At 37.0% G+C, this 14,524-nt stretch overlaps 1 protein-coding gene and 1 long non-coding RNA gene across 5 annotated transcripts; one reads left to right on the top strand and one right to left on the bottom strand.

The window, feature by feature from the left end:
* Positions 1–1,878: 1,878 nt before the first annotated feature.
* Positions 1,879–2,751, bottom strand: LOC113272952. The gene has a single exon (XM_026522733.1). It carries the CDS (start codon positions 2,749–2,751, stop codon positions 1,879–1,881), a length of 873 nt encoding a protein of 290 aa, XP_026378518.1.
* A 6,963-nt stretch (positions 2,752–9,714) lies between these two features.
* Positions 9,715–13,061, top strand: LOC113276274. Of its 4 annotated transcripts, none has more exons than XR_003324225.1 (6): positions 9,715–10,068; positions 10,156–10,206; positions 10,305–10,344; positions 10,956–11,048; positions 11,180–12,474; positions 12,855–13,061. It is a non-coding gene; the product is annotated as an uncharacterized LOC113276274 (long non-coding RNA). The 4 variants fall into 4 exon arrangements; XR_003324227.1 differs by having other exon boundaries at positions 11,145–12,474; XR_003324226.1 differs by having other exon boundaries at positions 10,956–11,683; positions 12,336–12,474.
* Positions 13,062–14,524: the final 1,463 nt, after the last annotated feature.

Below are 14,524 nucleotides of genomic sequence, written 5' to 3'. Positions count from 1 at the left end.
TTCTCTCTCTTCTAATTCTTCCCTTCTTCTCTGTCTATCTCTTGTACGTGCAGTCTCTCGTTCCCGCTCACATTCGTCTCTTAATACTTCTCTGCCATCTAATATCATTTTTCCTTGCCTTGGATCTTCTTCTTCCGTCTCAAAATTAATATGTGCACGACGAAGAAGTTCCCGCGGATGTTCATACCGATTAGTTGCTAAGTCAACTATACGTCTCCTTTCCCTTTGATCTTCCAAATTTTCATTTTCTTGCGAGCTTTTTTTAATGACTTCCATATGCTTCCTTCGCCTATCATTTCTTCGATTAGATTGACTTTGTCTGGAGGAACTTCTACTTGATCTTGACTTTGAACATGTATCACTCCTTGACCTTTGTTCTTGTAGTCTAAGATTCTCTTCTCGTAAATCATCATTTTGACGGATTAGATTCGCACGCTCTTATTCTTCTCTCTTTCTTTCAATTAGTAATGTTTTCCTAAGCTCTGCAATCGTCATATTTCCTTCATTCGCTGTAACTGGTTCTTCGTCCCCGATTCTCTGTCCTTCCTATGTGGAATTCGTCATCGCAGTATGGACACTCACTCTATCATAATCTATATCATTATTCTGTCCTTGTTCTCGCTGTGATCCAATTGGAATTTCTGTTCTTTGATGTTCTTCCATTCTTTCCTCTAGTTGCTCAAGATTTGTAATTCGTCTTCGTTCAGCAAGTCTGTTACTTCTTCTAGTTGTCATTCTTTGTTCAACAATAGACTCGATCCTTACCATTTCTAAATTTTTAGATCTCACTTTTTTCCTTAAAATCTATGATATACTATCAGGAATTATCATCCAGAGCTGTTTTTTAGCGCCAAAAATGTAGTTGTAAGAAATCTTACAACTACACCACACTAAAACTGATTCAATTTCTAGGTGATCATTAAGAAGTCTTGTCTTATTGATTGAAGATTGAGAATGTTTACAAAATAGATTCAAGTATTACAACAATTCTACTTGAAACCTAGATTCACTTTCTCTCTCTCTCTCCCTATTTCTTGATCAAGACTTACCTCAGAATTCTCCTAGAATTTTACATAGTGGATGACAACTAAGAAACTCATTATTTTCGGGATCACTATGCGACACATTCGCTCATATTCGCATAGCGTACCTCCTCGCACAATTTTTCACACTTTACTCGTGACTTTGCTGACATCATCTGGTGCGTCATCTCAACTTTGTTGTATGCGATGTTGTTCGCTCAAGTTATATTCGTTACTTCGCTTGATTACTAACGTGTGCGATATGTAACTCCTACACTTCCCAACCAAGAACACAATGTTAATTCTACGACTGAAGCTTTCGTATCCGATAATGATTGATGGATGAATGTTGAATTTGCCTGAGTTGTGACGGTGGTGACAATGATATTTTTATGGTGACGGAAAAACAGACGATCTAGATTTACAAGTGAAATTATATGACCTTTTCCCATGGAATGGAAGCATAACCACATGAAGCAATTCGGAAGAAGGAGAAGAAGAAGCACTAGTCATTTTTTTTAAATTGAAAATCTCACTGTAATAACGTCTGTTTCTCTCATCCCTCGAGTATATTTGTATTTATATACAACAATTCTCCACTAACCAGGTGAAGTCCGCCGCCATTCCCTTGCAGAAGAAAATTTCTTGATAGACGGTTTCGAAAAACACCCCATCATCAATTTTGAAAAGGTTAATTATTTTCTTTTTCGTGGTATACGGTTCGAGTTTTTTTTTTCTTTCCGACTGTCTGTCCAAAACCACTTTTATGTTTGTTTTTTTTCGTTTTTTTTCTTTTGGTAGTCCGCATTCAAGCAGGAAAAGAAAAACAGGAATAACAATTAAGAATTGCTAGGAGCTAGCAAAGGAAGAATCCAGACGGGGGTTGAGAAGATGTCCACCAATCTTGGACATTGTGTCGAGTCGCAAACTTTGCGAAATCATGAGCCACATTGTTGACTCTCTTCGGAACAAACTGAAACTCCACTGAGTTTAAGGCGGTAGCCTTGTTGTTGATTTCATCAATAAGACGAGAAATTCTCCATGGTACTGAGGTGGTTTTTGTCTGCAGAATCATAACCACCATTTGACAGTCACCTTCCACGATCACTTTAAGCCTACCGACTAATTGAATTGCCCGCACAAAACCATGGGCTTCATCAACTAAAGGAAAGGTTGTGTTTAACCGAATGGTTTCAGCGCCAACAAATCCTCCATGGTAATTTCTAGCCACTGCTGCAAAGGACTTGTCACTAGAGAGAGCGGCGTCAACATTGATCTTAATATGGGTTGCAGGAGGTGGATACCATAGCGGTGACTCAAAGTGCTGTAAAGGAACGAGGGAAAGCATACTGCGACCACCGGCTTGCACATCTGTGTTGTAATGAGAGTTGAACCAGTACAGCCCTTCCCTTAAGATGGATGGAATATTGATAGGAGCTTTGTCGAATACCACCTTGTTTCTTGACTTCCATAAATCCCACCACATACATGCGCCTAAGCAGAAGTTATATATGTGGCCTTCTTTCTGTAGCCAGTATTGAGCACAAACTGCCGCTGTGTTTTCAGGCACAAAGCTTATGCTAAAATTTAAGGGAGAAGCAAACATGACTGCCTGGGTGACTGGGCATTGCATGAATAGATGGTCAACTGTTTCTTCCGCACCGTGACACATACAACATTCCGTAGAAACTCTTAATTTACCCACTTTTGCTAGTACACCAATTCCCATTGTGCAGAACCCTCCACATGAACATGTGTATTTTTGTTGCCAAAGGCTTCGATTTCCAAAATAATTTCCACGGAAAAGATGATTCATTAAGATAAGAAGACTCACCTGCATTCGAGCTCAGGAGCTTTTGATATGACTGCGAAGTAAACACCCCATAAGGTGTATACAGCCATATCATTCTGTCGGTAACGTAGTCCTTGTTGATGTAGATATCCATTATTTGGTTAGCAACAAATGGAGGGAAGGTGTTGTTGATTAGTTGAGCATTCCATTTTCCTTCCCCGGTAAGAATAAGATCACTCACCTAGTTGATGCCATTAGTACCATTTGGCGACAATGGTGGAATGAATCCTGGAAGAGTAGGAATCCAAGGATCCGACCACACATTTATGTTTTTTCCATCACCAAACTTGCCATACACAGCCTTGTTTTAGGTGTTCTCTAGAGTCAAGTATAGCAGCCCATGTACTAGAGCACTTTTGTGGTTTTTTCAAACTCCGGAAACAACTATTTCGCATGTATTTTGCTGTGAGAAGTTGACTCCACAGAGAATTAGGATCCGAGAGGAATCTCCATGCTAGTTTAGCCACCAGTGCTTTGTTTAATTGCTCCAACTATCTCAACCCTAGTCCTCCTTGCTCCTTGCACACATTGAACCAACTCCAGTTAAGATGATGCATCTTCTTTTGGTCGTTCGCATGCCCCCACCAGAAATTTCTTATCAATTGAGTAAGTTTGTGGAGAACAGCCTTCGGAAGTAATATGGTGGCCATGTAGTATAATGGAATAAGGGCAAGAACAGATTGTGTGAGTGCAGTTCTTCCCGCATGGAATAAAATTATGTTTTTTCCAACCCGCAAATTTGGACTTGAATTTTCCTGCTAAGAATTCATGGGAAGAACATGTATAATCTGGTTGTAGAATTTTAATTCCCAAGTATTTATCCTCAACTTCCATTTTCTTAACTCCCAATATTTGAATTATTCTTCTTGTCTTTCCTCTGACACCAATTTACTAAACAATACAGCGGACTTGTTGTAGTTGACAACCTGTCCCGACCACCGAGAGTACTCATCAAGAATATTAGTCACTGCTTGGATAGTACCACCGTTAGTAGAACATCATCGGCAAACATTAAGTGGGACACTGATGGTGCCCATCTATTAAGTTTATACCCAGAATAACCCTTCAGCTTCTTTCTTTTTCATCAAACTGGTGAGACTCTGAGAGCATAAAATAAATAAAGTGGGCAGCCTTGATGAATACCTCTTTCGCCGCTGAAAAATCCTTCTGGTTGTCCATTCACAAGAATAGAGAAAATTGTAGTCGTCAAACAGTTCATAATTAAATCATGTGCCTTATCAACAATACCAAAACAATGCAGGACACTACTAAGGAAGAGCCAATCAACCCTGTCATACGCTTTGCTCATGTCTAGTTTTAGCGCAAATGAGCTATGACAGAGTTGGAGTTGTTCATAGAATGAACCAGCTCTTTGGCAGCCACAATATTATTTGCCTTCTGGGAATGATGGCTGACTGGTTTTTATCGACAAGAGCACCAAGTAAGGTACGTTAAGATTTTGGTGACTATTTTGTACTCCAAAACATTGCATAGTGCAATCGGCCTATAGTCTGATGGGTTCTCTGGATTTTTTACTTTGGGTACAAGAGTTAAATATGAATGGTTCAAACCTGGAGGTAGCGATGCATTTCTGAAAAAATCTTGAATTAATTTCACCAGAATCACCACAGCCTCGCCAACATTTCTTGTAAAATAGAGCTGGAGCCTTAAGCGAGCTGCGAGCCTATCTTCTTGATGATGTTAGTGATGTGCTCTCTCTTTCTGTAGGTATCTCTCTAAAAAGAAAATACAGTGACTAAATACAATCCTCGTAAAGTTCTGCTTCTGCTGCCGTATGAACATGATTTGAATGTTCTCATCGATTTAGACGGTTAAACGAAAAAGGAGTGTTCCTTCCACATAGATATTGTTAGCGGTATATTTGGTTTAGTCTTCTAGGTTTACTAGGTTTCCCAGTTTAATAGTTATTTTCTAGTTTTAGTCTTACGTAAATATAGTCATATTCCTAGAATATCTCTATTAGTTGTAACTTATTAGTTAATTCCAATGTAATCTGATTCACTTTATATATCAATGATAAGGAACAAAATATTCACAGTTGTGAAACAATATACACTGTCTCTTAAAACTCTCTAAATCTCTTTAGATATCCATGATGCCATAACTGATTCCGTCAGATCTTTTCTACAATCCTTATCATCGACAAATAAAATTAAATTTAGACAAACTAGGATTATCTAATACATACGATACGATCAAAGAATAGAATTTTTCTTAAAAATCTCTTGATTTCTCTATACAAATGCACCAAAATCATAAACTAATTAAATTTTACTTGGAGTAATTTGCATACCCATGAATAAGATTAGGGATTGGAATTATTTTGATTTATGTCCTCTGAATGAATTTTGTTTTTGTAACTTGAAAGCAATCATCAACCGGCAACATCAGTAATTAGGAAACAGGGAAGAACGATGAGGAGATGAAGAAACTCAGCCATGGATAAAACAAGCGTAACTTTGGGTTTTATCACCCACGTGAATAAGGTGATTAAGAAATTTGTTTCTTACTTGAGGGTTGTAAATATTCAAAACGGGGTTGCATTTAGTCACAAACATTTTGTTGTCAACGCAGTAAGAGACGGTCCTCGAGAAACACGGTCCTCCTCGTGAAGCATGCTGAATCAATTAGGAAGGTGAAACTTACAGTGAGACCCATTCTCCCAGATTTTTCCACTGAAAAACCCACGCCCTGAAAAATTCAGGCACGCACCCATTTTTTGGGATAAAATTTCAGTCACACCCATAGTTTATAAAATTGTGTTTCTTCACAAGCAGCAAACTTTCTTCTTCAATTCCTTCTCTTCTTCTTCTCTACTGTGAGTTTCTTCTCTATTGATTCTTAAGAATTTCAAAAATGATTGTACAGAAATCTTTGATCTTTGATCCTAATAAACCCTAGAAAATCATCTGATTCCAGCAAGAGAGAACCAATTTTTACTTTTTCGTTATGGATAGGGGAGACAGATCGAGAGATGGTTTCTCTTTCAGTAACAACGACAACAATTCTTTGGTTAGAAGATTAGAGGTATGAAGGATAAGAAGAAAGATGAAAACTTGGTTAGGAAACCCAAATTCTAGGGTTTGTTAAATTTTTTAACTTTATCTCATGTTCTTAATTCTTCCATTTAATCTCAGTATGTATTACTTCGACTTCAATTTATAAAGAGTTTGTTGTGGCCGATAGTTGGTGATGAACGATGATGATGAAATTCAGGGAGTGGTGATGAAATTCAGTTCGGCAGCAAATAAGTGGAAGTGCATATGCATGTTTGCATAGATGGGTTGACTGAATTGGTGATTTCTCAGTGAATGGAGTTTTGGGTTCGATATGAATGATGTTGGTTTCATGGATGGAATTGATTGAATCAGTGGTGGCCGAATTAAGACGTTTGGCAACAACAACATGGAGAACAAGATGAGGTATGTTCTGTTGGTTTTAAGGAGATGTTGCCGAGATGAGGAAGAGCTGGTGGAGCCGGTGAATTGATTCTATGTTGGTTGAGACGCTGCTGTCTAGATGCAGTTGAAGAAGTTAGTCGTGAATATTCCAATTACTGACATGTCTCATTTGAACTAAATCTAGGTGATGAACAGAGGGGTCTCATATGATCAGTTTCACGTGCAGCAGCGACAACAATAGTTTAGAGTTTAACTGGTATTAGTCTCATGATATTTACAAACTAATTGAACAAGTGAATCAGCTAAAGAAGGAGATCAAAATGTGCAGTTTCATCATGATTCTTCATCCGTGAATGGATACAATTTCAAGCTTTAAATATGACTGCTACTTTTGGAACTCGGACATGAAAGCAAAAGTAGCTTTAAATCTGACTGCTACTTTTGGAGCTCGGACATGAAAGCAATACCTTGGACGGGAATGAGTTATGGCAGCTTTAGAGTCAGTGTGTATGGGTTGAGTGAGCTTTCTAGACAGTGAGAAGATGGAGAGAGTTTAATGTGGCCGATAGTTGGGTGAAATAAAAGAAACGGTTGCATTGCAGATACAAAAGTGACTACATAACCTATTATGCGGATGCGAAAGTGGTTGCACAACCTGTTATGCATCAACAAAAGTTGTTGCATAACTTGTTATGCAGTCCAGAAAAGGGTTGAATAACACGTTATGCAGCAACTTTTTTGTCACTATTAAAATCAACAAAAACAAAGACTGCATAACTTGTCATGCACCTAAAATAATATCTGCATAATATGTTATGCAGTCACGAAAATAGAGGCATAACCTGTTATGCATCCGAAAATACGGCTGCATAATGCATTATGCATCGAGAAAATTATTGCACAATCTTTTATGCATCGAGAAAATACATGCGTAATGCATTATGCATCTATTTTTTATGTATGCACTAATACAATGGCTACACAACTTGTTATAGATGTATAACTTTGTTATGCAGATGCATAATTTTTTATGCAGTGGAGAAAATGGTTGCATAATGCGTTATGCATCCTTTTTGGTGGCTGCATAATGGTTATGTATCAAGTTTTCGAAAATTTTGTCTAAAATGATGATCACCTCCGATTTTTTCGTGAAAAACAAAAATTTGATATTCTTGTTTGTACTCGTTGCTTAGCTCTCTTAAAAAGATTTCCAACGATATAAAATTTGTAAAAATCCAAGGCGCGGATTTTTAGATATGTTATATCCAAATTGCGTTAACAATTATACCCCTGATGCATAACCTGTCATGCGGATGCATAGTCCGTCATACATACATTTTTAATAATTTCATATAATTATGGGTGTCACGGAAATAATTATGGGTGTCACAGTACCTAAAATTAATTGTGGGCTTGACAATGAGAATATTTTTTTTTGGGGTCTCCCCCTAATTTTCCCATTAGGAAGACGAATTTAGAACTCCGAATTTAACTGTTTATCTTTCAGGCCCAAGTCCAATAAGCTAGTTCATAGCCGACATAACGCTTCTTTTTTTCTCTTCGTTTTTTTCTTTTTCTTTCATTTTCTTTTATAACAGCAAAGAATGGTGCAGCTTGCAACTTAAAAATGATGGGTCCCCTTGAAAACTTCAGACTTGAGAAGAGTAAGAGCAATTCCTACGGAATGAACAAACTCTAAGTTTGTTCATTTTGATCCCACTATGGGATGAACAAACCAAGAAAATGGATGTTCAAATGAACAGATCTGTTCATTTGAACATCGAGACACTCCACCAGGCGCGCGTCTGCTCAAATGTCACGCGCCATTACTAATAACTCTGGTGACATCATGGCTGACGCCCGCGGTTTCGATAAAAACACGCGTTTTGGTTGACGACGCAAGCGGTTTTTTTGATATCGCCGAGTTGATAATATGAGCGCCTCCAGGTACTCCCATCCCTGCTTCCCTGCCCCTATAAATTCAGTTCTCCTGGAGACTTATACTCACACCTTCCTCAACATTACACAATTTTCATACCGTCTCTAACTATTTTTTTCAAACAAAACTATTCATATCAATTCAACCTTTCAGAAAAATTTCATCTTTAACAAATATGTCATCCTCACAACAGCGATCACAACAACAAACACCACAACGATCACAACAACAAACACCACAACAAACACAAACACAAACACCACAACAAACACAAACACAAACACAATAATCACAGCAAAGGAACACAAGAATTCGTGGTCCAAAGTATACAATGGATGAAGACGAGTCACTTTGCAGAAATTATGTATTATATACATTAGATGATATTAATGGTTGTACTCAAGCAAAAAAAAAACTTTTTTTATGGTAAGATTTTACAAAACTTTTGTGAAGAAACCGGTAACAAACATGGTCGTGATGTTGATGGGTTATGTCATCGTTTTTGCACAATTGCAGGAGTCGTTAGTGAATATGTAGCTATTATCACTCAAATGTGGAACAACAAAAGAAGTGGTGAAAGTGAACCGGATGTGGAACGAAGATGTCGGGAAGAGTGGCAAAGATCCCACAAAGGTTCAAGCTTCCAACATGAAATTTGTTTCACCATTTTGAGGGTGCTTAACAAGTTTAACCCATACTTGTTGGAAGGTCATCAAGTGCCGGGAAGATCAACACAATATTAATCTAGACGTTAACAACAACTGCAAGAGAAGAAGATGAGGTGGTGTGAAAGCTGCAAAAGCGGAGAGAAACGCAGCCCAACGAGCAGCAGAAGGAGGTTCAAGCGAGTTCAACTATGTTGATCACAAGCAAATGGAGATGCAGATGGAGGCAGATAGAGTCAGGGACCGTGCCATTGCTTTATAAAATCAAAAGAAAAATCGTCTTTCGCGAGAACAACACTACAGGGATTGTAAGCTAAACAAGTTACTCGCCTTGGACACCGGAAAAATGAATGAGCGACAATATGCTATGTGGAATAAGCAAATGGATAAAGTCCAGGCCGAACAAGTCCAGGCCGATCAAGTCCATGCCGAACAAGCACTACAAGAAGATGAGTCTGTTGCCTCACCATTTTGCCGCACATCTATAATTAGTGAGGTAATAGATAGGTTTTAGCCTCACTGCATAATAAGTGTGGCACTAACTAGGATCTTTTACCACACCTAAAGACAGTTGAGGCAAAAGACTAACGTTTGCCTCATGTCACTCGTCGTCGAGGCAATAAATGAGATTATTGCCACAGAGATGCGGCAAGAAGTACAAAATACATTCGTAATTATGAATTTCCTAAATTCTTTTTTTCTTAATTACCATTTGTTTATTAGAAAAAGAGTTGCAATCTCACGTGGATCACGTGCTCCTTATTGAGAAGAACCCGCATACGTGTTTTGTTACTCTGCCCAGACCGTCATCTCTTCTCTGCAACTTGAATCTTAAAAGTTTGGTTTTCTCAACCAAAAATATAACTCCAAATATCTCCCTAAAATGTTTGCGAAAACCAAATTCCCTCATAAAAGATTTGCGAAAACTAGATTTCCCACTAAAGCTCGCCAAACACCCAAAGTTTTCGCATCTTATCAAATAGAACACTTTCAGTTTTAGGTAACGACTTGCATCTTATCAAATAAAATCTCTCAAAACCCTAGAAAATGACTCACATCTTCTTCTCGAAATAATTATTCGCTTGAACTTATACAATTTTCAATCACACACATAAAGACTCGAAATCCCTAATTTCCTATCTCATACATCAAACTCATCCATTAAAAGGTATAAACCCTAATTTACTATTTCGCTCTTGTCAGTAATATCACTCGATCATCATAAACAATTCTCTAAATTTTGTTCCTAATCCAGAGATCTACACATCAGTTCGATTAAATTTTGGGTTTTGGTGACTTATAGCAGGTCATTTTCTCACCTCTCTCTCTGAAGTTTCAATTCTAATACGAGTTTACTTTAAGTTGGGTTTCTAATGTTCTTCATTATTTTTATTTTTTTTGTAGGTTGTTTTCTTTCATTTTTGAAGATTCAATTTGAAGAAGAGTAAGTTTCCAGTCCCTATTTTTTAAATTATTTTTTCTTTAGCATTCTTTTGTTTAGGTAAAACTGTTTTGTATGTGGTTCTCATAGTCAATTGTTAGGGCTATCGAATCTAATTATTGTTTTGTTGAGATTTGGGTTTGGTTCTAATGTTCACTTGTACAGTAGGCATTTTTTGGTGGTAGATACTTAGTCCTAATCATTGGGCATGTATTCAACCAACTAGATTTCATTACTATGGTACTTCAAGCAAAAAACAGGAGATGCTACCTTGAATTTAAACTATAATCAAAATGAAGAAAAACAAATTGTTTAGGACTGCATAAATCTGGTTTAACTATGAACTGTTAATAATCCTTCCTTTAGATTTAGATTCACTTATTTTTTAGTTTTTTTTTTTTTGAGAATTATTTTTTGTATTCTGGTTTTGTTTATTGTTCCACATCCATAAGAATATGTTGTTGTGCCAAACTAACTTGATTGCTTTTATCTACTTATGCAAAGCATCAGGTTAGTTTGAGGAATGTAGTGATATATGAATGATCATTACCCATCATATCTAGGCATACAAGAACTATTGTTAACCCTCATATCAAGCATATCCTGTTTGGCAGTTGTCTAGCTTTCTTGCCACTATCAGTGAGCTAACAGGATGGAAAATAAACAAAGTGGAGAGCAATTTTAGCATTCCAATTTCGCATATACTGGTAAAATCTTGTTTAATATTGTTGATTTAAGATGTATTTTTACTGGTAAAATGTTAAATTCTTGTTTAATATTGTTGAGTTTAGATGTATTTTCAGTTGTGTGCAAAATGTTGATATTGCTCTCTAAGCAGCTGCCGTCCTTATAAAGAGAAAAGTTCGAGGTGATGCCACTCTTGCATGTTTCGTGAGAAACAAACAACCTAAGGTAAAAGTTGATTTGGATGGCAAACATAGTGGAGACAATCAAGCACGACATTCTGATGTCATGGGGTGTTGCGTAAACAATCTCGCCTTTTCAACTGGCCCAAGCTTTGGAATTTGGCAATTTGCTGGCTGATGAGGCTAAGGATTGGTTATGGTGAACATACTCAGCAGAACTATATATCATCTTTGTTTTTTATTTGCCATTTGATTTGTTAGTGTAACTTATGAACTGAATTCTATAGATGAATGTTATAGAACAGCGACACTCTCTATTGCTTAAGGAATGTTTAAGAGCAAGAAAGATAAATTCCAACAGAAACACCAAAAACCCAAAAACGCACATGCAGATAATCTTGATGACCCAAGGCGTTAACCAAATTGGAATGGAAGCTGGGGATATTGTGAAACATTTGGATGGTTGAGAGCAACGAGTAAGTTCATACATCTGATATCAAGAAACTCTATCAAGAGTATGTATGTGTTTAAGTTTTGGTAATACACTTATGTCTGAAATGGTACGTACATGCATATGTTGGTCTTTATGGTTACCTTTCATTCTGCAACTCATTATTTGGTTGGATTTGACTATTTATGTTCGAGATATTTCTCACATTGGACTGCGTACAGCTAGTAGAGAGGAGTTAGATTGGGACACATGAACCTCAAATCATATATCATCATCAAGAGATATGAGCTAGGGAAATTACCCTTGTAAATCTTTGCAACTCTAATTATACCCTTAAAGCGCTTTTTATCTGTAACAGTATTTAAATGGCCGTTATTTTGTTTGCATGTTTAGCACCTCTTGATCATGTATCTGGCTTAGCTGCACCCAATTCCTTGTCAAAGATGGATAGTGTGCTACAAACCAGTTTTTTCTCCCTTAAATAGCCGTAATTTTTTGTATAAATTATATCATTTAATTTTATATCGCTTATCACTGTAAGTGGCGGAATTTGTATATGCTCAAGATAATGAAGGAGTATTACGTCAAAACCAAATTATTGAGTGTGTCAGATTGTACTGGCCAGACCGATTTACATGACCAGGGGATCTCTCAGGTTCTTCTGATCACTTTTTCAGAATTGGGGAGCATCATTACAGACATTCGTAGCAACTATCTAGATGCAGGGCGTGCCCAGCAGACCTAAGGAGGAACTCTTTGGACCTAGGAAGCCACTTTACATGCCTGGGAGGCAGCTCAAGGAACCTCAAACCGGCTGTAAGTATCTCTTCCTTGATTTTTAATTCATAGAAATCTGAAAATCTCTTAAGAAAAAATGTGAGACAACTGTAAGTAGGCATAATCATATGCATGTTAGTATGATATTTCTCTTAGACTCAAGAATTCCATTGGTTTAATTTCTTTATGAAAAGTAAGATTTCCTTATGATGTTAGAGACAAAATAAGTATTCTAACTTGAGGACATTCTTCTAATCCTTAAATCTTCAAATCTTTTGTCGTCAGTAAATGAAATAAGCCCATATTATCCAATTTCTTATGATCAATCAATTAACCCCTACAAGCTTCCGTTAGACATGATTTTGTACATTGATTGCTGTTCTTTTACTTGGTGGTGTTTGTTTTGATTTATTTGGCAGGTGCGCTTGGCTTAGGAACGTACGTCTGGGTAGAATAAATCTAGTATGATCTATAAGGTTTTGTTAATTTCGATTAAGGTTGATACTAAAATCGGAGATTGTGTAAAATAGTTTGTTTCTTTCCTTATGGTGAAGTGGGATTCACTATACTCTGTAACAAATATATTGTTTCTTAATGAAATTAAATTTTCTTGTTTTAATTCAATACTTATATACGGTTTTAGTGTCACTGTAAATTTCAGTACAATATTACAATGGTTATAAATCTGTAAACATGTTTTTGCTACAGGCAAGTAAGGGTTTTAGCTTCATTTACTCGTGTGGCAAGAGAATTTTTGATATATTTGTCCCTCACATTATTGCCTCACCAGTTGGTGTGGCAAAAGAATTAAAAATTAAAACAATAAAAAACATAAAAAAAAATAAAAAATATAGAAAATACCTTTTTGCCTCACACTATTGCCTCACATATAGGTGTGGTAAGAACCCAGCTTTTGCTACAGCACATTTAAGGTGTAGCAATAATTTTTTGCCACCCCGACTGTTGCCACAGGTGTGGCAAAATGTTTTTGTGTGGCAAAAGGATTTAGATGCACAAAATATGGGTTCTTGCCTCACTAATGACGTGTAGGAATACACGGGTTTTCTTGTAGTGAAGTCCAGGCCGAACAAGTCCCCCACCAATAAAGTGGAGTCCCCCACCAACAAACTGGTCAATTTGTGAATGTGGAAGACGAAGATGATGCCTCGGAAGAAAACGAAGAGGAATTCAGTCTTGATAATGAATGAAGAAGAATTCAGTCTTGCTAAGAACACGTTTAGTTAAATTCAGTGTAGTCCTTTTAGTTTAAAAAAAAAGTGTAGTCATTTTAATTTAATTCAGTTTAGTTTAATTAAAATTACTTTTATAATTGCATCTATTTGAACAAACAACTTTTAAATTAAAAAAACATATTAATTATCTCCCTCTTCCTCTTCCCCTTCCTCTCCCCCTGCCTCTGCCTCGCCCTCCAGTATCGTCTCCTGCTCCTCTTAAAGCCCAAAGGTGCTTTGTTAAATCTTGTCTTAGTTGTGCACAGATTCCCCAATTGTGGAGTCTGTCAGTGGCAAGTCTATATTCTCTTGCCGGACGCCCATGTTGTACAACATCATCCTTGGTTAAATATTCATCTTGATAACTAGTCCAGGTTGGGTCACGCCTGGTTTCTTCAATGACCATGTTATGCAGAATAATACAAGTCAGCATAATTTTTTTCATTTCTTGAATATCAAAAAAGCACGTCGGCCCAGCTATGATGCAAACTTCCTTTTCAATATGCCAAAAGTGCGTTCAACATTCTTTCTGCATGTCATTTGTTGTGAGTTAAAGTACTGCATATCCTTCGAAGTCGTCGGACCAAAGCCTACCTGTTTATAAGCTTGAACCATAGATGACCATTTTGGGTAGATTCTGTCTGCTAGATAATAACCCTGAGTGTAGTGATTACCGTTGATGGTGAAATTATAGCGCGGCGCGATCCCATTCTTAAGATCATCAAATATGTTTGACTTATATAAAACGTTGAGATCGTTATTTGAACCTGGGAGTCCAAAAAAAGCATGCCAAAACCAACAATCATAAGTAGCCGAAGCTTCTAAAATTACAGTTGGTTTTGGATAATGACCCTTAT

Source organism: Papaver somniferum, chromosome 4, assembly GCF_003573695.1.
Source record: "Papaver somniferum cultivar HN1 chromosome 4, ASM357369v1, whole genome shotgun sequence".
NCBI lineage: Eukaryota > Viridiplantae > Streptophyta > Magnoliopsida > Ranunculales > Papaveraceae > Papaver > Papaver somniferum.
The sequence above is the reverse complement of the archived record's forward strand: the minus strand, read 5'-3'. Positions and strand labels throughout refer to the sequence as shown.

Excerpts from the sequence above, each read along its gene's own strand:
- LOC113272952 (XM_026522733.1), bottom strand. The coding sequence starts at position 2,751 with ATGGGAATTGGTGTACTAGCAAAAGTGGGTAAATTAAGAGTTTCTACG.